We start from the raw sequence: 24,453 nt of genomic DNA on the forward strand, positions 1-24,453 counted from the left end.
TCCAGTAGAAACAGGAGGAAGTGCCCCTTTCGGCACAATGTCATGACCTTGTGTATGCATGCAATGCCCATTTGTGTAACACCAAAGCATCTTATTTGAACCGTGTGGGACAAGTGCACTTGAAGACATGAAACCTTCAAGGATCCAGCAACTTTATTAACACAGAACACACATAGCTGATCCTTTCAAATCTATAATTTGTCCTTTGATGAAATCACGTGTTCCATCTCCACTAAATGCTAAATAAATTATTTTGTCTTTGTCCAATTCTACAAATGTATTCTCTAGTGACTCTAAATAATGTTATCTTTATTGTAAGATTATAGCACCTTGTGGTACTCTTGGCACCTTTCCTTTAACAGTTCATAATTCTATAGAGGACATCATTGTGATTCTCACAAGCAGGAAGTGGCTAAAACAATATGCACTATACATTGCGGGAATGGAAGCCCTGCACACTAGGTGGTTTCCTACTCCCATTCGCAGAGGTTTATAACTGGAGTGAAGGCTCTCACTGGAGGGGTTTCTCCTGAATAATTTAACATCCTGTGTCACTGCCTACCCATAGGTAGTGCAGGTGTGAAGAGTCTCGCATCATTTCCTGACCCCCTTATCAGACACCTTGAGCTTTTTAGCAGAAGCTTTGGGGGCCTCTTTACTTTTGGCCTCTTTTGGGGCCTCTGCCTTCTGACCCACCGCCTCTGCCTCTTTCCCCGACTTCTTCTCTGGCTTCTTCTCCTTCTTATGTTTCTTGCCCTTCTCCTCCTCCTGCTCTTTGTCTCTCCTAATCTTCTCCAAGGCCTTCTCAAACTCCTCCTTCTCTATCTTCTCCTCCTCCTCCTTCATCCTAGCTGCTACCGCCACCTTGGCCTTCTTTGCCGACTCATCCCTCGTCACCCCCAGGACCTTCTCTTCCTCCTCCCTGGCCAGGATGTTCCTCACCTCGGCCAGCGCCATCTTGGCAATCTTTTTGGCTTCCACTCGCTCATGGATGATGGCTAGCTGCTGTTTTAGTGCCTCCCTCAGCTTCCAGCCCACGTCTTTGGTCAGAGGGTGTTCTGGGATACGAGAATACTGTTTAGCTGCTTTGACCGTTTTTTTTAGTCGCCAGGCTGCTAGGGTCACACTGCAAGCATTTTTCTGACCACACTCCAAGCATTTAGTAGGTTGCAAAGCACCCTGGGTATTTGGATTTGCTGACTGGGAGTGTTAGGATAACAGCAAGTGGCATCTTTCTGCACTTTAGAAAGGTTTCGTTACAATTTACCCTGTCAAAATGTAAAGGTGTATAGGGCCATGGTCTGACGCATCTTACTACACAGATGGGATTCAGTTAGTCCAACAGTTATATGATGTTGTCCAATATAACACCCAGCACACCACTGACAAGGTGAATTTCAATTATTTCATACCAAAACCCTATTACAACAAAAGCGGTAGTCAAATAAAGCATGCGACTAAAAATCAATTCAAACTTTTATGCCAAGAAACATAGCCATTATTTTTCATAAATTCAAACTTCATTCTACTAGTAAATACAAATTCTAAAGACCACAATATGGTTATTAGAACTAAAGTAAGCAAGACCTTTTTAGCTCAAAGTCTACTGTACACTGGAACCCACACCGTTCCTCATGCAATACCTTTTTGGGCTTCTCTCTTGGCAACATGTCCTGGCTTTTCATCTGAGGTTTAGGAAAACAAAAAGTTACATACAGTTATAGTCTCAGTTAGACGGGTGTATCTGCTTGGTGCTCAACCACCAATAGGAACAGCCAAATCGAAGAGCCTACCCATAGTACGGGAGAGCAACTGTTACAACAGAACAAAACCAAGCTCAACCAATAAACAGATAGAGGGAAGTATTATACCCCACTCAGCTTTCATTGACACCATTGGCAAGCTTACACACAGGCAACTATTTATTATCCAGCAGGGCTAAGCTTTTCTCTCACAATCTAATAGTAAAGCCTTTGACATACAGCTTTCGGAGTATTAAGAGTAATTTGTGGACAGGATCTACTTGGACCATAGCAGCTGGGGGTGGTCACAATTTAGGGGCAAAGTCAGTATGAATTAAAAACAAAATGAGCCAGACCTCAAACATAGTGTCTGAGATATAGGCAACAAAAATAAAAATTGCAAAAATGTGCACATTGACAACATGGAAAAGCTGACAAAATGCTACAACTAGACAACCTACAAAGCAATCTGGACATTGATCCACGACAAAGTACCTTCTGTCGCCTTATTTTTCTTGACCTTTGTTTTTGGAGATTCTGTGTCAACTAAGTCGACTAAGAAAAGAAAAAACAATGACTACTGGAAGAAATCATCACTAACTTAGCAATGTTAAGATATCCAGGTTCTCTAACTAGCAGCCCAGCTTTCCATGAATGTAATGCCATGCATACACGCATCTAAAGGTAGACATTTGGCAGAGTCGGCTACTCAGAGCTTCTTGAGGTTTTACTCTCAGCAGAGAGAATGGGGGGAAGCAGGTAAAGTACCTCTGTGTCTCAGCAGAGAGAATGGGGGGAGCAGGTAAAGTACCTCTGTGTCTCAGCAGAGAGAATGGGGGAGCAGGTAAAGTACCTCTGTGTCTCACTCTTTTCCGATCGCGTCGAGGTTCATCTGATATTTTTCAAAAGGAACATGGCATTAGAAGCTAACAATCCAGTAACCATTAAAAACAATATTCAGAATATTTGACAACTCAAAACATGCCCATGCTACATCTCATAGGCAACACATGCTACCACACAATCACGATTGCATAGTGCTTACCCATACCTCCTATTCTGATGGTTTCATTCCATTACTTGTAGGAGTATGCAAAACTGACGACCACGTGAGTGTAACATGACTGTATAAGGAATTTTACACCTAACCAATACATTTGGATTCATATTCATGCCATTTGAGGATTGTTGACCCTTTCGTCAACAGTGCCAAAGACCAACTAAAACAATAGATGGTAGTCCACAATCAGCACAATGCCCCCCCCACACACACTTTACCAATGCCTTCCCTAATTGGTCAAGACTACTCTATTCAAATTGTTTGTCAACAGCCACCGACTTACTTTAACTTGAGAACATTAACCTCACCAGTTGAACCTGCTATGTAGCTATACTGTCGTTGCTCAGTCATTGTACTTGAGCACCAAGTGAAGTCTAAATGATTGAAGCCAATATGACATCTGAATGGGCTCCAACCAAAAGCTTGTTCAGCAGGTTTCTTGCATCTTTAACAGCACTATTCCTTGTACCCTTTGTGCCAGACATTTGTGTTTGCTAATACTTACTAGAAGCCTGTGTTTGCTTACAAAAAAAATAAAAAGTGTTCAATGTTGTCATAGATGACACATTTTTTACCATACATTACAAATGACTGGAACTTCACTCTGCAGTTCTAGAGTTCCACCTATAGGCTACAATGTTTAGCGTTTAAAGATTAAGCTAGCTGGGTGAGTGTCTTTAGGGCGAGTGGGAGTCAGCACTGACCCGTTTCAGAGATCTGGGGTTGTGGTTATGACGTTGGGATTGAGATGAGGATGATGCCATATCTTCCGTGTCTCAAATCAGGTAAAATGTCCATGAGGTGTGGAATTCGGTAAATGTCCTTGAACTCATATTAGCCATTCAGAATCCTCCACATCAGGGAACACGTTTTTCCAAAACCATCTTGGGCTAAATACGCAACATCATATTTAATATCCCTGTTTTAGGACTTCTAGACAATTGGTTTATGGAACAGCCGAAAGCTAGTTTCTCAAGGTGTTTGCTTAACAAAAGTTGACAGCTAACGAGAAATGATTAACACCTGTGGAATAAGTCCTCCATCAAGCCGGTCTCTAAATATCTAAGAGTAAATGACCATCTCTTGTCATTTGGCCAATATATAAAAAATGCACTACTTATCCATGCAAGTAAAAAACAACATTCACAAAAACCACTTATAAGCCTTAGCCAATAAATAACCTGAAAAACACGTTTTTATTTTGTTTAACAAATGGATGACGAAGACAAAAATGGAAAGACGGGGACAAATAGCTGACCTGAATACGTTTAAAAACCAACAAACATGGAACATTAATAGTATTCCTAACACGGACAAGAGACAAAGAAATACCATAACGAGGGAATGCTTCACTGATAAAGTCTTAAAAAATACCCTTCAAAAACCGATCTGTTGTCCAAGTGTAACTGTTCATTGCATAAATTGGAAATGCACATACAGTTGAAGTCGGAAGTTTACATACACTTAGGTTGGAGTCAATTAAAACTTGTTTTTCAACAACTCCACAAATGTCTTGTTAACAAACTATAGTTTTGGAAAGTCGGTTAGGACATCTACTTTGTTCATGACAAGTAATTTTTCCAACAATTGTTTACAGACAGATTATTTCACCTATACTTCACTGTATCACAATTCCAGTGGGTCAGAAGTTTACATACACTAAGTTGACTGTGCCTTTAAACATAAATCCAGAAAATGATGTCATGGCTTTAGAAGCTTCTGATAGGCTAATTGACATCATTTTAGTCAATTGGAGGTGTACCTGTGGATGTATTTCAAGGCCTACCATCAAACTCAGTAGCTCTTTGCTTGACATCATGGGAAAATCAAAATAAATCAGCCAAGAACTATAAACACAGTGGGACCACGCAGCCGTCATACCGCTCAGGAAGGAGACGCGTTCTGTCTCCTAGAGATTAACGTACTTTGGTGCGAAAAGTGCAAATCAATCCCAGAACAGCAGCAAAGGACCTTGTGAAGATGCTGGAGGAAACAGGTACAAAAGTATCTATATCCACAGTAAAACGAGTCCTATATCGACATAACCTGAAAGACCGCTCAGCAAGGAAGAAGCCACTGCTCCAAAACCGCCATAAAAAAGCCAGACTACGGTTTGCAACTGCACATGGGGACAAATATCATACTTTTTGGAGAAATGTCCTCTGGTCTGATGAAACAAAAATAGAACTGTTTGACCATCGTTATGTTTGGAGGAAAAAGGGGAATGCTTGAAAGCTGAAGAACACTAACCCAACCGGGAAGTACGGGGGTGGCAGCATCATGCTGTGGGGGTGCTTTGCTGCAGGAGGGACTGGTGCACTTCACAAAATAGATGGCATCATGAGGAAGGAAAATTATGTGGATATATTGAAGCAACATCTCAAGACATCAGTCAGGAAGTTAAAGATTGGTCGCAAATGGGTCTTTCACATGGACAATGACCCCAAGCATACTTCCAAAGTTGTGGCAAAATGGCTAAAGGACAACAAAGTCAAGGTATTGGAGTGGCCATCACAAAGCCCTGACCTCAATCCTATAGTAAATGTGTGGGCAGAACTGAAAAAGCATGTGCGAGCAAGGACTCAGTTACACCAGCTCTGTCAGGAGGAATGGGCCAAAATTCACCCAACTTATTGTGGGAAGCTTGTGGAAGGCTACCCGAAACGTTTGGCCCAAGTTAAACAATTTAAAGGCAATGCAACCAAATACTAATTGAGTGTATGTAAACTTCTGACCCACTGGGAATGTGATGAAATAAATAAAAGCTGAAATAAATAAATCATTCTCTCTACTATTATTCTGACATTTCACATTCTTAAAATAAAGTGGTGATCTTAACTGACCTAAAACAGGGAATCTTTACTAGGATTAAATGTCAGGAATTGTGAAAAACTGAGTTTAAATGTATTTGGCTAAGGTGTATGTAAACTTCCGACTTCAACTGTATCCTAAAAAAGCATTATTCAGTCTTCGTCCAACCATAGGAAATCTTCAAAAAGAGACTTGAGGGGTCAACCGTGCCATGATTAAATCCTTTAAAAAGTATTCTACTAGGGATTGGTGATTTTAAGGAGGGGTTTTCCACAAACGCTTGCTCCTCAAGCAATTGGAAACAAGTCTAAAGGAGCAACAAGTTGGGACCTCATGCCAAGGGGGATATGGCTACTGGTTGTGGAGACCTAAGATCACATAACCCTTGCCCTGAACCCCGTCAGTCTGAGAAGTGCCAGCACTTTCCTCCTCCTCAGCCGCTGCTTCCTCCTCATCCTCAAATGGTTCAAACGGATTTATGAGGCCATAGAGGAAGGTGAAGAAGCCTTGAAACCAATCAGAGCCCTCCTCCGCTAACATATCCAGGACCTCCTCGAGGGAGTCCGAGCTTTCCTGACTGCCATCTTTGGTCAGGCCTACGCAAACAGAGGGGAAAACAAGGAAAGAGAGGAAGGGAGAAAAGGAAAGAGGAGAAAAATGCAGGAAGAAAGGAGGAAAGGAGGTTAGGCAGCAAGGGAAACTATGTAGGTCAAAGGTCGCATGAAGCAGAGTTAGAGACTAAAGAGAGGAGAGAATACCAATAGCATAGCCTAGAGGGGAGCATGCAGAGGGACTCTACAGAATATATCACTAACAGCAGGGGGACAACAGCTGTGCCAGACAGGCAGTGGTCTTTATGGCAGAGAGCGGCAGGGTAGACGGTATCAGAACATGGGACCACCTCATTGGAGAAAACACTCCTGAACTAGGTTTTTCCCTTTTGTTTAGAAAGAAAATAGCAACTTTAAGATATGACTAGCGACTTTGAGAACACCACATCTACTTCCTTGTTAAATTATTCTTAAAGCATGCAGCACTTTGGCCCTGAGCTAATTGTGGCGCATGTCTAGTGATAAATGTGTGGTCCTCTGTAGCTCAGCTGGTAGAGCACGGCGCTTGTAACGCTAAGGTAGTGGGTTCGATCCCCGGGACCACCCATACACAAAAAAATAATAATGTATACATGCATTACTAAGTCGCTTTGGATAAAAGCGTCTGCTAAATGGCATATTATATTCATATTATATATAAATAGATGTCATGTCAGTTGTGTGGGCCTGAAACGCAACGGTCAGCATGGAATCGAACTCAAGACACCTTTTCACACCATGCACATGCAGACCTTGTTGATTCATTGTTCAGTTTGTTTGGTAGAATTGACCAAAATAGTCTCGTGGCAGAGATCGGGTATGCCAAAGTCAGTCATGCAAAAGAAAACCCAAATCAGTTGGTGGGAGGAGCTATAGGAAGATGGGCTCATTGTAAAGACTGGAATGGAATAAATGGAACGGTATCAAACACATAAAAAGATATGGAAACCACATTGGACTCCGTTCCATTAATTAAATTCCCGCCATTACAATGAGTCCATCCTCCTATAGCTCATCCCACCAGCCTCCTCTGATTATCAAACGAACACGTCAATAAATAACAATCCAGTCAAATCGATGAACTTACCTAGCAATACTTTAGCATCCTCCACATCGAAGTCACCATCTCCATCGGCGTCATAGGACGAAAGTTTACCTAGCAAAGAAATGGTGAAATGAGGTGGGATAATACATTATGCAACTGAATCGCAGCAGGATGGGGGACACAATAGCATTTAAGTTATAATAACATGTTCATTGCCACTATTCTTACATGATTATTAGGATAATCATTAACATTCATTTCTGCATTTCCAGAAGTTACATTGTTAAATTGCTGTTAATTTTCATTAGAAATATTATCATGAGCAATTTTTTAAATGATCATATTAGCATTTCTGGTAAATCACATTAGCATTATAGTATCATGTTAGCATTTCAATATTTATTTACTTTTAATTATGAGGTTTAATCACAACATAGCGTGGCTAAGTACAATTTTTAATAAATTAAGCTCAGCATAAAAAAAGCTTTGCATTACATTTGTTCATTTACATTGCATTATATATCTATGGCAGTGGAAACTTATTTAATTGGTATTAATAATTAGAAATACAGTGTGAAGGTAAAGTCTCTCCTATAACATGTTAATAAAAGACTAATGCAAAACTTAAAATTAGTCGTATTTTCTTCGATAAGAATTTAGCCAAAAGCAAGTGATTAGACGACATGTATGGGAAACAAATTGATTATTTCAATTAGGGTAGGAGGGTTAGTGAGTGAAATTGTTATTTCGGGGAATGATCATGGGCACAAATATCATACCTTGCAGTGTCTCAGAGAGGGTAATGTGCATGTCCTTTGCCTTGACTGCATGCAAGATTAAGACCAGACAAAAACATTCACATTGGAGATATTACAATATTTAAACTTCAATCCAAACATGATTAGTGTACAGGCATATTCAGAGCATGTGTACACATGCACCAAATATAAAACAACGTCAAGGTTGAAAAGTTGAAAGTTTAATGTTAAAATGCATCAAAGAACTCAGTATCACTTTGAGTTATTCCCCAATGACATTCGTAACTGGTGAAGGCTGAATATTCTGTCAACAGACTATGACAGACTGCTTGCTGTAGCTAGAAGGAAATGTAGCCTTCCTACAGTTAACAGTTTTTTTCCCTGTGAAGGTGTCACTTACCGATGACGCCTTGGTAGTCGACCAGGTCGAAATAGACGACGGCCACGGAGGTCCAGACCCCCAGGAGGGCCAGCACCATGAACCAAGTGAAGAAGGAGCTTCCTCCTGCTCCCTCAGGCTTCTTGCCATTCTTACTGGCTAGCTGTGCTTTGCCTTCTGTAATGGTGGGAGAGAGAAAAGAGTCAGACCTGAAGCCAATACTGTACAGGATAACGGCTACACACAAATGCAATTTGTTCCATTTGAGTTGTGAGATGGTCAAAATACAGGCCTAAATGTTACCCAAATCTGAAAGCCTTTGCAGTTAAAAGAAGAGATACACCGTGCCATAATACTTTGGATTCTGTTGTTTTGTTCTTGCATTCATATATAAAAATGGGAAGTAAAATGGGTAAGAATGGAGAAATCTCATGAGCCACTGACCACTTTTTTGCAACTTACAAAAGCAAATGGTATATAAAGTATTGCCTAAAAAAAAACATGAAAACCAAATGAATGCCACAAACCTCACGAGGATTGAACATAGGCCTAGAGTTTTCAAGTAACTGAATTATAATTCTGTGTTTGAATGTTCAAGCAAAAGCCCAAATCAATCTATGATTGTCCTCAGAGAGAGGCAAAAAGACAAAAGCAGTAGAGTAGCTAGTTATTCTGGGTGCTACTGACACTTTACACAGAGCACTATGGGTAAAAATATAAATGTATTCGAAGAGATGGCAATGGAAGAATGAACAGGTGGCAAGTCCCCTACCCTCATGCTAGGTCAAACCATTCACACAGGCAGATGCACCACATTCAGACACACAGCACCTGCTCATGTCAATGTCGGTGACAGTTATAAAAATATGTCTCGGTAAGTCCCAACAAAATATCCCATTGCCGTCTGTCATAATTAATGCACCAATTAGTCAGTCAACTTCACTTTTTTGCAAACCCATCCACACACACACTACAGTTTCTGATGTTTCATTCTAAAAGTTAAATAAAGTTGTTCCACATCTGCACCAAAACCAACCCAAACACTAGGCCCAAGCCTTATCCACAGAGTTGCCCTTTCTTATTCTCCTCCCTAAGTTGAGTAGAACAAAAGCCAAAGTATCAACCCCAGATCTGCACCCCGGTTTCTCCACGATCACCAAAAAAGGAAAATGCCACGGGTCGAATCAATATCATATATATATATAAATAAATATTCCTCATTCCGGATGAAGTCGTTATCTGACGACATCGCTCCATCTACCTTCGGTCTGTTCGACAACCACCGCGGGTTCCAGCACCCGGGTGGGTTCCACTATTGGCTCTTCCATCCGCGCAGACCACCCCTGACCCGTCCGATTGGGAAAAGCCTCAGTGAGTCTCTTATCACCCGTATACTTCCCTCAAACCTCTGTGCCCTCCTCCTCTTTTTGTTCCCGGCAAACTCAGCCGGAACCTGATATGGGACCTGAACCAGAAAATACGGCTATTTTTAGAGCTGTCCACTTGTCCAGCCAGAAGATATTCAGGCACTCATATGGAGAGGCGCTGTTAACACCATGCCAACTGGCTCACTATTTAAAATGGATGATCAAACTAGCCTTCGCTAATGCTACTTAGCAAAAACATCACAACTAAATCAATACTTTGAGTCAAAATATATATATCATATGTCCAAAATAATATCATGATATGTAACTGTATTGACCCCCCCACATCACCAGCTGCCTACCGCCCCGGTAACAATAGAACAGCATCAGGTAGAGAATGGGAGATCTTTACTAGGGGAACTGGCTGACACCTAATCACTGCCGTGTGATGGAGCGGGCTGAGGGAGAGGGATTTAAAGGCTACAGGCCACGCAAATCCTGGCTTTCAGTGACTTTGCCTGGATGCCAGGGGGATACTCGTTAGCCCTACATGGGCAGTTTAAGCAGGCTCTTAGAGAGAGTGGAGGCATTTAAAAACTGCCGACTACTCTGCACACTCAGGAATGAGGGACAACGCCTTTCACAAATGTACCTTACCTGTGACATAGGTAGAGGACAATCTGCTGCAAAAAAGTGTGCGAGCTGGGGGAAGGGGTTGGGTTATTTTTTGTGTTAAATGTTGCTCATCCAGAATGTCACTCACATGACCACAAATCATAGCAAGGAACAGCAAACGCATCAATGCACAATGAGCCACACATTGCCAAGCACACATGGAAATCACATTCAAATATCGGGAGGCTGTGCAATCTACTGAAACAATAATCAACCACTATGCAGGCTAACCTGTCAAAACCCTGGTCACTGTCAGAACCCTGGTCACTGTAAGAACCCTGGTCGGAAAGTTGTTGGTCATGTTAAACCAGAATCTTTTGCACTGTATTTGACCATCTTTTTTCAATAGCCAAACCATTTTTCATCTGTTTGGTTTAAGGTATTTTCTCCTCGCTCTAGGCATACAGTGCCAAACACTAAGCCTACACAATATTTCAACAGAATGAACATAGCCTAAGTGGGCCTACAAATCAAATGCAAACAAACCATCTAAACAGCTTGCAATCCTCATTAGAACACTGGTACTGACAATCCTGAAAAGGGTGCTGCCCTAATCTAGCAGACCTGGTTCTCATGTCCCCTAAGCCATTTGTGCAGGCTTTTACTACACACCATTCCCTACATACTCTCTGGAGAGCCACATAACTAACTCCCCCCTACATTTAAATTGTAGTCATTTAGCAGACGCTCTTATCCAGAGCGACTTACAGTTAGTGCATTCATCTGAAGATAGCTGGGTGGGACAACCACATAGCTCAGTCATAGTAAGTACATTTTTCCTCAAAGTAGCCATCAGCTAAGTCAGTGCTAGTAGGAGGAAGAAGTAAAGATGACCAACTGAATAGGGCCTCCATTGTGTACTACCTATCACAGACATGCATTAACATACACCTATACACACACACATCCTCTGACACAAAAATAACATTTACAGTGTGAATGTATTCACCACACACGCACACCACACGCACCGTATCTTTCAGCTGAATGTTCCATGACCACAACACCCCAGTAGTTCCACTGTAACCTCTTTTCAAATGTTTAGTAAGTTAGTTGGAGGAAACTCACTCCCTCTCCCTGTTCTCGGTCTCTGCTTGTGTCATTTATGGGTACATATTGTTCAGTTTGAGCTTACATAAGGATCCTGTGGAATGTCTGCTTTGACACACTCCCCTTCTCTTGCGCTTCTCTCTCTTTCAAACATAAACACACCCTCAAAACACACACCTTGACATTTTGGGACAGATGTTGGTGGCTGTTGTCACAGTGACAAGATAATGTTACTCCCGTCCTCGAGCCCCCACACCCTGACTCTCCCAAGGCCAGTTTGATCTAATCATGATCTGTTCATTTTTCCAGAGAATGCTCTCTGGTTATAACCATAAAACCTGCCTGGTATCCAGCCCACATATGGTGCCCCACCCTCATTCACCTATACACTGTCATGGTTTGGTTAAAAGGGCCAGTCACCAAGTCCACAGATAGAGTTAAAAGAGACTCCAGACCAGATACAGGGAAAATAGAGGGTTACCCTATTGCTGAAAATTCCTTCTAAATACATGGAGCCATCACACCAGTCAGAATGCATAACCAAAAGTGTCCTTTAGTGATACTACCCACATTGCCAGTAACGTAACAGCATTGTAATAGCATTATATGGGCTATGTGGGAACATCAGGAAATTCGCCTAACAATGGTGCTTAGCTGAAATCTAAAATGAACAGTGTTGCACAGTATACCGAAACTTTGGTACTTTTTCCAGATACTAGAACATGAAAAACGGTTCAGTCCTAGAATTATTTTAAACTTTCAGTACGTCTGTCAAATGTGTCTCATGTCATATATACGGAATACAGATTGAGAGGATCGAATCTGTCTAGTAATTTGTCTGAATCTTCAAGGGAGCATTAGCAAGCTAGCCAGGCTACTTGCGCATAATGCTGACACAGCGCGCGCGAGCCACTTTTGAGAAGTGATAGATTAATTTGTATTTTAAGAATAATGACTAAAGGATTTCACCCCAAATACAGTATAGATGTGTGAACGGTGTTAGAGTTATAATGTAGTGTCAACCCACTAACAGAGGGGGGCGGGACTAAACATTCCAGGGTGAAGGGGGCTGAGAAAACTGGTTTAAAAAAGCCTCCTAAAGGTGGGCGGAGCAAAGTGCCTTTGTGTGTCAGGGGGTATAAAGCTGTATGTATGTTTTTTGGCGCCAGAGCTCTCCATGATTAAAAATACAGATCATTCTTGCTGGTTGTGGACCTTGAATCATTTATGATTAAAACCAGAGCCTTACAACCCCTGGTAATGATTCAAGCTTAGGTTGAATTAGAGATAGAAATTCTCATGACAAGAAGCAAGCCAGACTTCTGAGAAGCGAGTGAGAGAGAGAAAATGCAACAGCATGGCTTCTAACAAAAACATCATACCTCCACACACACAGCTTGTTGACTGGCTCCAGAAGCTAACTATGAGAATACTTTGCTTAGCGAGCAGATGAGGGCCAGCCCACCAAAACTACTAAGCAAAAGGTGTTCCAAAGCAGTGCAAGGGAGGTTTAGTTCCAAAACGACATAAAAAACTGTTTCACACATGACATTTGCATTGTAACGTTATTCTACTAGCAACTAAATTCGAATTATTTTTGAGTGAAAATGTCATGAACATATATTCAGCATGACATTCATGTAAACATTTTAATATGATTACAACCCAAAAGTAATGTGAAACACTTCGCATTTGTCTGGGCTTGCTAACACTGAGGTATAATAAGAACTAGAGACTGTGTCCAAGATGTCCGACGTTGTTTTAAACGTAATCTACTCACATTCACATACGCCGATTCATGGACCTTCTATATCCGGGCTGCATTCGGTTTACACGGCCCAACATCACACGCGCACTAGTAGGGCTGGGAATTGCCAGGGACCTCACGACACGATATTATCACGATACTTAGGTGCCAATACGATATGTATTGCGATTCTCACGATTCTATATGTATTGCAATTCGATACAGTGATTTTATTGCAATTCGATTCGATGTTCCAAACATATTGCTGCTGCAGAGGGACAAGAGCGAGCCATGAGAAAACAAGTTTTGATCAGTCATGGAAATAAGTGCTTAAAACAAATTGGCTCCCTATTTAAAAAGAAGATGGAGAACAAGTTAAGTTAATTTTGGTGCAGGTACAGCAAACTAGCGCAAAATAATATTGCAAAATTGACAAAAATAATATCCTGATATGTAACTATTGATCCCCCCCCATCACTAAGCACTAGAACAGTGTGCACAGGGAGCAGCGACGACGTTATCACGTCATCCAAAAACATGGCAGACATTGGATGAATATAAAAATGTCAAAAATGTTATGAATTTATTTGCATTTTAATGAGGGAAATAAGTATTTGACCCCTCTCAATCAGAAAGATTTCTGGCTCCCAGGTGTCTTTTATACAGGTAACGAGCTGAGATTAGGAGCACACTCTTAAAGGGAGTGCTCCTAATCTCAGCTTGTTACCTGTATAAAAGACACCTGTCCACAGAAGCAATCAATCAGATTCCAAACTCTCCACCATGGCCAAGACCAAAGAGCTCTCCAAGGATGTCAGGGACAAGATTGTAGACCTACACAAGGCTGGAATGGGCTACAAGACCACCGCCAAGAAGCTTGGTGAGAAGGTGACAACAGTTGGTGCGATTATTCGCAAATGGAAGAAACACAAAAGAACTGTCAATCTCCCTCGGCCTGGGGCTCCATGCAAGATCTCACCTCGTGGAGTTGCAATGATCATGAGAACGGTGAGGAATCAGCCCAGAACTACACGGGAGGATCTTGTCAATGATCTCAAGGCAGCTGGGCCATAGTCACCAAGAAAACAATTGGTAACACACTACGCCATGAAGGACTGAAATCCTGCAGCGCCCGCAAGGTCCCCCTGCTCAAGAAAGCACATATACAGGGCCGTCTGACGTTTGCCAATGAACATCTGAATGATTCAGAGGAGAACTGGGTGAAAGTGTTGTGGTCAGATGAGACCAAAATCGAGCTCTAGGGCATCAACACAACTCGCCGTGTTTGGAGGAGGAGGAATGCTGCCTATGACCCCAAGAACACCATCCCCACAGTCAAACATGGAGGTGGAAACATTATGCTTTGGGGGTGTTTTTCTGCTAAGGGGACAGGACAACTTCACTGCATCAAAGGGACGATGGGTCGTGGATGGGTATTGCAGCATGACAATGACCCAAAACACACAGCGAAGGCAACAAAGGAGTGACTCAAGAAGAAGCACATTAAGGTCCTGGAGTGGCCTAGCCAGTCTCCAGACCTTAATCCCATAGAAAATCTGTGGCGGGAGCTGAAGGTTCGAGTTGCCAAACGTCAGCCTTGAAACCTTAATGACTTGGAGAAGATCTGCAAAGAGGAGTGGGACAAAATCCCTCCTGAGATGTGTGCAAACCTGGTGGCCAACTACAAGAAACGTCTGACCTCTGATTGCCAACAAGGGTTTTGCCACCAAGTACTAAGTCATGTTTTGCAGAGGGGTCAAATACTTATTTCCCTCATTAAAATGCAAATCAATTTATAACATTTTTGACATGCGTTTTTCTGGACTTTTTTGTTGTTATTCTGACTCTCGCTGTTCAAATAAACCTACCATTAAAATGATAGACTGATCATGTCTTTGTCAGTGGGCAAACGTACAAAATCAGCAGGGGATCAAATACTTTTTTCCCCTCACTGTATCTTTGGTTGTGAGTGAGGAAAAAAAGTAGATGGCAAGTATTCAGACCCCTTAACTTATTCGAAAACAAATTATTCTAAAATGGATTAAAGTAATTTTTCCCCCTCAATCTACACAATACCCCATAATGACAAAGCGAAAACAGGTTTTTTGACATTTTTGCAAATGTATTAAAACAGAAATACCTTATTTACATAAGCATTCATACCCTTTGCTATGAGACTCAAAATGAGCTCAGGTGCATCCTGTTTCCATTGATCATCCTTGAGATCTTGCTACAACTTGATTGATTGGAGTCCACATGTGGTAAATTCAATTGATTGGACATGATTTGGAAAGGCACACACCTGTCTATATAAAGTCCCACAGTTGACAGTGCATGTCAGAGCAAAAACCAAGTCATGGGGTCAAAGGAATTGTCCGTAGAGCTCCGAGACAGGTTTGTGTCGAGGCACAGATCTGGGGAAGGGTACAAAAAAATGTCTGCAGCATTGAAGGTCTGCAAGAACACAGTGGCCTCCATCATTCTTAAATGGAAGAAGTCTGGAACCACCAAGACACTTCCTAGAGCTGGCCGCCCGGCCAAATGGAGCAATTGGGGGAGAAGGGCCTTGGTCATGGAGGTGACCAAGAACCCGTTGGCACCTAAAGGACTCTGACTATGAGAAACAAGATTAACTGGTCTGATGAAACCAAGATTGAACTCTTTGGCCTGAATGCCAAGCGTCACGTCTGGAGGAAACCTGGCACCATCTCTACGGTGAAGCATGGTGGTGGCAGCATCCTGCTGTGGGGATGTTTTTCAGCGACAGTGACTGGGACACTAGTCAGGATCGAGGGAAAGATGAATGGAGCAAAGTACAGAGAGATCCTTGATGAAAACCTGCACCAGAGCACTCAGACTGGGGCGAAGGTTCACCTTCCAACAGGACAACGATCCTAAGCACACAGCCAAGACAACGGAGGAGTGGCTTTGGGACAAGTCTGAATGTCCTTGAGTGGCCCAGCCAGAGCCCAGATTTGAACCTGATCGAACATCTCTGGAGAGACCTGAACATAGCTGTGCAGCAACGCTCCCCATCCTACCTGACAGAGCTTGAGAGGATCTGCAGAGAAGAATGGGAGAAACTCCCCAAATACAGGTGTGCCAAGCTTGTAGCGTCATACGCAAGAACACTCAAGGCTGTTATCGCTGCCAAAGGTGCTTCAACAAAGTACTGCATAAAGGGTCTGACTGCTTATGTAAATGTGATATTTCTGCAAACATTTCTAAAAACCTGTTTTTAGGGCTACCGTGTTTAGATTGTGGGGGGGGGGGTGCGATCCATTTTAGAATAAGACTGTAACATTTGGAAAAATTCAAGGGGTCGGAATACTTCCCTAATGCACTGTATGTATGTATGTACGTACAAGTCAAAGGTTTGGACACACCTACTCATTCCAGGGTTTTTCTTAGTTTTTACATTGTAGAATAATAGTGAAGGCATCAAAACTATGAAATAACACATATGGAATCATGTAGTAACCAAAAGTGTTAAACAAATCAAAATATATATTTTATATAAGAGATTCTTCAAATAGCCACCCTTTGCCTTGATGACAGCTTTGCACACTCTTGGCAGTCTCTCAACCAGCTTCACGAGATAGTCACCTGGAATGCATTTCAATTAATAGGTGTGCCTTCTTAAAAGTTAACTTGTGGAATTTCTTTCCTTCTTAATGCGTTTAAGCCAATCAGTTGTGTTGTGACAAGGTAGAGGGGGTATACAGAAGATAGCCCTATTTGGTAAAATACCAAGTACATATTATGGCAAGAACAGCTCAAATAAGCAAAGAGAAACAACAGTCCATCCTTACTTTAAGACATGAAGGTCAGTCAATACGGATTCAAGGCACACTTAACCAGCATGGCTACCACAGCATTCTGCAGTGATACGCCATCCCATCTGGTTTGGGCTTAGTGGGACTATCATTTGTTTTTCAACAGGACAATGACCCAACACACCTCCAGGCTGTGTAATGGCTATTTTACCAAGAAGGAGAGTGATGGAGTGCTGCATCAGATGACCTGGCCTCCACAATCACCCGACCTCAACCCAATTGAGATGGTTTGGGATAAGTCGGACCGCAGAGTGAAGGAAAAGCAGACAAGTGATCAGCATATGTGGGAACTCCTTCAAGACTGTTGGAAAAGCATTCCAGGTGAAGCTGGTTAAGAGAATGCCAAGAGTTTGCAAAGCTGTCATCAAGTCAAAGGGTGGCTATTTGAAGAATCTCAAATATAACATATATTTTGATATGTTTAAGACTTTTTTCGGTTACTACATGATTCCATATGTGTTGTTTCATAGTTTTGATGTCTTCACTATTATTGTACAATATATTGTGACGTCACGAGAGGCTACACAGCTTTCAGCGGGATTGCTCAAGTAGTGCAAGGAGACAAGGTTCAAACAAAACAAGGATTTTATTATAGGTCTTGGGAAATTAACGAAAATATAACAAAATTCTGTTCTCTTGTGGCTCTTTAAGGGTTAACAGTTCAGGGATGTCTCTTCCACATCCAAAATCATAATTCTCACTCGCTCAGATAACTTTTCCCCAGCCTTACTGTAGTCCACGTTGCAGCTAGTGGCCAACCCAGCAAAAAGTCCTTCCAAATGTCTCTCACGTATTTCCACAGGTGCATATATCCAAAGGTGAGTATTTCCCAAAGGTAAGTATCTCCAAATCCTTATATTCCTCATGGAAGTGGACGTGCAGCACTCTTGTCCTCCAGAGAGCCCAGGTTGGAGACTGTGTCTCTTCCCTTCCCAAACCTTCAGCTCATCAGCTCCTCATTTGTTTCAGCTGCGTGGGAAGATTGGCCATAGAGGGGTGGAGTTCCCGACCCTACCAGCAGATGGAGCCATAGCTGTCTGGGTTTGCAGCCACCTCAGGGGGATGTAACGTCCCTCCAGGACACAGCCTCTCGTGACATCACAATATAAAATAGTAAAAATAAAGAACAACTCTGGAATGAGTAGGTGTGTCCAAACTTTTGACTGGTAATGAATGTATGTATGTATGTATGTATCACGGTGGCAAGGGATATGAACTAACAGGTTATAAACAACACTATTAGCACAACACATAGGTTGTAATATGGCTTTTTTCCCCTGACTTGGCTTCCTTAGTGACTTTACCCACACACCGCTACTGTCGAAATACTAAACCTGGTATCGAAGTCAAAATTCTGGTATCGTGACAACACTTAAAATGAAGCTTTTTTAGTGATGTAGTGTCAGAGACCATTCTAAAAGGCAAATAGCGAAAATCATCTCAAAACCACATTACTTACTCTCCATAAAGACTAGCCTGTCTCCTTCAACTTCTGTAGAACCCCTAAATTCATAACCATAGTTCAAACTGAACAAAGTGTGTCCTGGCTCTGAGATGCAGCAGCCCTACATACTGTACACAGGGCTCTAGCAATAAAATTGGCAGATTAACTCTTATCCAAATATTGATACGTCTCTCATCAATTCAATGGCAGTAAAATTAACTCAAGCATCAGTGAGGGCAAAAACAACAACTTCAGCATTGCTGAAGAGCAAGTGCGAAGTTTCACAACCCTCATCCATCATGTATACAACATTTTCCAGTCCTGCCACTCTTGTACAGCTCAGTGCAAAATCCAAACCAGGACAAGCAAGCTAAAAAAAACATCCCATACAAACAAGCTCACATCACACATGCAAGATTATTCCCTAAGAATAGCATTTCGTTTGAGGCAGATACACTGCAAAGAAAACACAAGTTCACACAGGTCAGGGCAAGCAGTTGTTGCCTTTACCAGTTATTTGGCCTTCGTCCAATTAAACCATGCTTCTGAGAGATGAGGAAGCCTGGGAAGGGGCAATTTCATTTTTTAGAAATAACAATGTGATAATACATAATAAAATGTCCATAGAAAACCATTGTAGAATATCAATGACAATCAAACCTCTAAACAAACTGTATGGTGAAATAATGCACATTCAAAAGAAAACATTTGAAAATATTTGGTTACATCCATTTTTAGATTTTGGTCATACAGTACAGAATTTGACTTCACATATACTTTTACCTGCTTATTACATAATCATAAATACAGAATGTCGAAAATAGCTTTCGCTTTGATGTATCAATAAGTCACATCCCTATAGCTATAGGCAGGCAGTTGATAGTCATCAGAAGTTGGGCAGTGAGTATGAGGCCTGTTCAGAGGGGTGCAACATATCCAATGTTGACTCATAAATGTATGACTGATGCTTCTCGGTCGTGTAGAATAGTACATTTTATCAGCTCTACATAATACACTACATTTCTATCTGCAACTTCCTGAACAGTTCACCTAGTGAATATGCCCCTGTACAACGGTCAACATACACGCAAGGGGAGGAGCCTTGTGTTGTGAAATACTCCGATAACTGTACATAATGTTCCAAAGTCTTTTTTAACATTATTTTATCACGTAACATACGACGTGTGTAGACCTATCTTCAACTCATTTGCAACCACTAAGTTGATAGAACGTTTGCAATTCATTACTTGATGACTTCTCTAAACGTTCCATTATTGCAGCTCAGTCAAAAGTCGGACCCGTAATATTCACACTGATATGATCGATATTAATAGTGGCCTGATGATCATCATTGTATTTGTTTAAAGTGTAACAAAACATAGTGGAAATCGGGCGTTCAGTATCAGACGAATTAAGTCATGGGATTTAGAATTAAAGTACTAGAAGTAGCCTAGCCTGACAGTAAAATATTGGCATAATCTCATAACCTATGTGGAACACATTCTACGGTCATATGCCTACATACATTTCGGGTAAACCTTTCTAAGGCCACGTGTCACAATGCAACTGGAGTTTTGCAAAGGGGACATACATTTAGCATGACTCGTAGGCTACATGTAAAGCCCGCGCCCCCTTGCAGTCAGTCTGCCCTGAAACCACTAGTTAAGAACGTTTAAAGTATGGGGCTCAGACCATGCCATTGTAACTCATTATCTTGATAACTTGGGGAGCGGTGCCGCTATGAGAAAAGTGGGGGTTCATATAATTAAAGTCTCCGTAGGGGTCCTGGATTGCAACCGCGACGACGATAGAAGCCACGTGTAACCCCTCCCACGTTCTGCCATTATTGACACGTGAACACTTGGAGAATGACCGAAAACGAAAAAGGGGGACGATACCCTCTACTACTGATGCAGTTTCTGTTGTAGTCTACGAGGAGGATATGTAATTGGCCTCGCTGCGTACAATTACACAAGTGGGCACGATAGGACTCAAAGTCCTCATTAGTGCACGGGCCCCTCTCAATTTTTATTCAAAATTGACCTGATACCCTCTCATGCAAGTTATGAGTCTTTGCAACTTGACGAATTGCAACAATGCTTCAAATCGAACGAATGCCTCGTTCGTTATACAATGTAGCAGAGAAGCAAAGCGCCTATCACCTAGATACAAAGAGACTTGTTCTGTTTACTATAACTCGGCACAATGTACAGTTGATGGTGGCTCCGCAAAAAGGGACACAATTGTTTGGTAACTTTTGGGGTATATTGTGGACGTTGTCCTACATCTTGTCCAGTTATAGGTATATAGTATTATAGGCTAACTTGCATTGCCTAAATGAAAAGATAAATCTTGCCGGCCGATTAACTTTCAAAGGCCTTCTGTAAATAAGTTAAGGTTGGTTGCATGCACCACTGTCATTACTGAAATTGAAATTACGAACCTTTCATTTTCTGTCCTCGTGAGAGTTTCTTCGTGACCATGGCTATTCGAAGTTGCTTTAATTCAAGTGGAAATTCAAAATTAGCGAGCTTCACTGTCAATTTCTTGCACTAAAGGTGGCCCAGTAGAAATCAAATCGCTCTGCCCTCATAAACCGAAGCCCATAGCAACCCCCGTTTACTTTTGAATGACTGCGCCCTCAGCCAGTGCCGTTTTACGAAGACAAGATGGGCGGAGAAATAGAAAATCTCGTCCAATACGCTTTCAGAGGATGTTGTCTTATTCAATCGTGTGGATATCCACAGGTTAGAACCGCCTCGTTCATGGTCATGCCTAGATGGGATACAGCTTTTCTCAAATTTGACGCCAAAAGGTGATTTATTTTTGCATTTTCGCTAACCCTGTTCCTAGCCTTAACCTAATTCTCCGGAACTGATACGTGAATTAACCTAACCTGCTGCGTTAATTCTCGTAAACCTGCTACAAAAAGTCAATATTGACAAAAGCTGTATCCCTTCTAGAGAAAATCCTCGTTCATCCCCGTTGTTTTTGTCTGTACTGGAACGTGGCAAGATGGAAGATACATCCATCGCGAGACCCGACTGTTTTTCACAGTACTGTAATATATCTTTATTACATAACCTATGTCATCTCGGAGTCTTAGTGCAGTTGTAAACCGTTTTTAACAAATAGGTCGCTTAAAGCCACGTTGCCTTGTGGCGAAATGTTATTAATGGGGCATGTGTGATGTGCATTTGATAGAAAACTCTCACTTTTAGCAGGTCTATCACAAACAAGATGAGAGACCGTGTAGAGAATGGCCGTGTTCGAGAGGATCAAAACCGTAATGTATCATGGGTAAATTGTGACTGACTGATCTACAAATAATAATTAGTAGTTATTGATGATGCAAGGTTCTTTGTAGATCAGTTAGTCGGTAGTCGCCTGCACGGTCGGCTGCAATGTCGAACAAGCCCAATGAATCGCATAGCCTAGTAGCTTCCATGAGCTCAGTAGCGCTTGCGCACTTAAATCCAGTGTCAGTGCAATGCTGATGCTACTCTAATTCTTCAGAAACCAATATATATAATGATCAATGTAGAGTACCCCCTTCATACATTTCAAGTATGCGTTAGTATACAAAATAAAAATAATGACTTTCCAGTTGAATATTAAATTATGTGATGTACACTTGTGCTATATGGAGGACTAAAAGTGCCACAATTAAATAAATAAATACACCATTAAATAATTACTTAAATGTGTCATTAATTAATTAAAATTAGAATTAAATACATAAATGTGTTATTAAATGTGTCATTAATTAATTCAAATACCGATTCATTTTATGTAAAATACATATATAATTATTTCACTATTTACATTTACATTTCATGGTCCTGCGTTGGAGTGATTCATGAATTACTTAAAACTGTCAAACTGACCCATCAAAAGTTGGTAGGCGGAACCTAACGCCTGATTGGTTACCCTCTGCATCAAGCCAAGACAAATCAATTCCGGATAATGGATTGATGCAGAGCTACTGAACACATTCCAATACACTGGGTGGCGCTATTCACCTCTACGTTGGTTTAGTTACACGGTTAAACAGAACTTTCATTGCAACGGCTAAAAATCAAGAGAAGACTCGGTCCTGCTAGCCCCAATGTTGAGACGCTGTGTGAGGTGCAGGACAAAATGTCTAAAAGTTGCCCGGAGCTGCTGAGAGAAGCAGCGAATTTGATTGAGGAAGCTCTGAGCAGAAGTCCAACGGCTCCCGCGGCACCGGTGACTCCGGCAGCTCAGTCACAGCAGATACCGGCGGCTCAATCACGTACACCTGTCCAAGGTAAGCTAAGTAATTTCATGTTAGCCAGGTGTGCTACTATTTAATGATTCGGGACACACGTGTAGGTTAAATTAGATCGACTCGAACATGTATTTGCATGCGGTATTATGATGCTTCGTGCGTGACACGTTTATTGTTAATGGGGGGGGAAGCATAAACCTAGCTAGTTCGCTAATCGGCTAAATGGTGTTAGCTGGCTTGAGCATCCCAAGATAGAAGTAGAGGCTGTTTTAGCTGACTGGTGACCATTGAGCTGTTACGTTTTTCTGTGTTGCAGCGGAGGTAGCAAGGCTCTTTGCGCCATATAACATTGGAGCCAGAAGGAATATGACGAGACGACCAGCACAAGTCCAAGTTAGCCGAAGAAGCTACACACACACTGTCTGTTGTTTGGCTGACCACAATGCGGATAAAATTCCAAGCGTACTGTTTAAAGCTGAACTTCTTACTTCAGGACTTGGAGAGCAAAAAGTAACATTTTCAGGTCAGTGCGAAACTAGGCATTTACCAAAAGTAAAAAAAAGTTTGTACTGTCTGTGGCTTGTTGAAATTATTTGCATTTCTTTTTATAGTGACTCAAACTTAATTGGTGTTCATAGTGTCAATAATAGTTATCACAGGCTTATTTGCTTAATTTAAGGTGAGGTGAGTTATGATTTTGTTTTGTTTTTTCTCCAGGGAATGACCACGATCCCATGGTTATGTTTTGTGTCAGGTAAGTTTGTAGTAGGGTATACAGGGGAATTGAATTTGAAGTGGTTTGGGGTCCTTCTGTAAGTCATTTTGGAGTAGGCTACAATTTGGTTTAAGTGAATTCTACAAGCAGCAATACCACAGGCCAAGTAATCGCCACTAGTATGATGTAATATATCTATCTATCTATCTATCTATCATACATTTTTATTTAATGTATTTAAGAGGTTAATTGTTGTGACTTTATTCCCTGCTCTCTTGGTACTTTACAGGAGGAATGGGCCGAACACTGCTATTTGAGGGTGAACCTGACCATCTTGTTCCAGCAGCATCAGAGGCACTTATTGAAAGCAACCTCTTCCGGGTTGCAGGAAGGATGTTGGGCCACACCTTTCTGCATGATGGTCCCCATGTCACAGGACTAAGTCCTGCTGTAATTCATGTACTGTTCAATGGGGACCCTGAAATGGCTACTGTTGTTACAGAAGACTGTCCTGATCTGCACATCAGGAGCATCATAGAACTGGTATGTAACCTAAAAGAAACTTTGCCATGTAAAAAATATTGCTTGGGCAGATATAATAACTTGTATGGTCTTAATTCTAGCTTGAACATGAAGATCTTACACCGGAACAGAAGGACACAGTTTCAGATCTTTCCATGTCTTGGGATCTTCCGGCAGTCACCAAAACAAATCGGAGATGGCTACATAACAAACTTCTACTCCATGCAGTGAGTTCCTGCTGGTTAAGTGACAGAATTCATCGCTGTACTTGTTGAAATTATAGAATGTGTTGTGAACCCTGGCTTGTTATGTTAACACGAGAGTTTAAGTACTAGAGTTTTAATGGATTTTTATAAAGCACTTTATTGTGTTTATTAACATTTTTCCTACTGTGCCAACTTTTGTCAAATTTGGGTTAAGGATTTGGATCAAAAATGTGATATTTGATTTTCTCCATATT

At 41.5% G+C, this 24,453-nt stretch overlaps 1 protein-coding gene and 1 long non-coding RNA gene across 12 annotated transcripts in view; one reads left to right on the top strand and one right to left on the bottom strand.

The window, feature by feature from the left end:
• Positions 1 to 138: 138 nt before the first annotated feature.
• LOC121581697 (aspartyl/asparaginyl beta-hydroxylase) lies at positions 139 to 21,142 on the bottom strand. 10 transcript variants are annotated; one of them, XM_045224841.1, is made up of 8 exons: positions 20,948 to 21,142; positions 8,407 to 8,562; positions 8,028 to 8,072; positions 7,291 to 7,359; positions 2,554 to 2,634; positions 2,238 to 2,297; positions 1,644 to 1,685; positions 139 to 1,058 (listed from the first exon to the last, which is right to left on the bottom strand). In XM_045224841.1, exons 1-8 carry the CDS (start codon positions 20,985 to 20,987, stop codon positions 595 to 597), a joined length of 957 nt encoding a protein of 318 aa, XP_045080776.1. In that variant the 5' UTR covers positions 20,988 to 21,142; the 3' UTR covers positions 139 to 594. The 10 variants fall into 10 exon arrangements, with proteins under 10 accessions (XP_045080776.1, XP_045080775.1, XP_041753108.2 ...); XM_045224840.1 differs by lacking the exon at positions 20,948 to 21,142 and adding an exon at positions 9,647 to 9,829; XM_041897174.2 differs by lacking the exon at positions 20,948 to 21,142 and adding an exon at positions 9,647 to 9,828 and having other exon boundaries at positions 2,596 to 2,634.
• Positions 21,143 to 22,396: 1,254 nt separating this feature from the next.
• Positions 22,397 to 24,453, top strand: part of LOC121580840 — a 2,100-nt gene continuing 43 nt past the window's right edge. The window contains exons 1-5 of one of the 2 annotated variants that reach the window (XR_006003142.2): positions 22,397 to 22,795; positions 23,073 to 23,279; positions 23,474 to 23,510; positions 23,761 to 24,014; positions 24,095 to 24,453. The exon at positions 24,095 to 24,453 is cut by the window's right edge and continues 43 nt beyond it. This is a non-coding gene — a long non-coding RNA (uncharacterized LOC121580840). The other variant, XR_006661729.1, reaches the window with a different exon arrangement.

This window comes from Coregonus clupeaformis, chromosome 14 (assembly GCF_020615455.1).
Source record: "Coregonus clupeaformis isolate EN_2021a chromosome 14, ASM2061545v1, whole genome shotgun sequence".
Classification (NCBI taxonomy): Eukaryota; Metazoa; Chordata; class Actinopteri; order Salmoniformes; family Salmonidae; genus Coregonus; species Coregonus clupeaformis.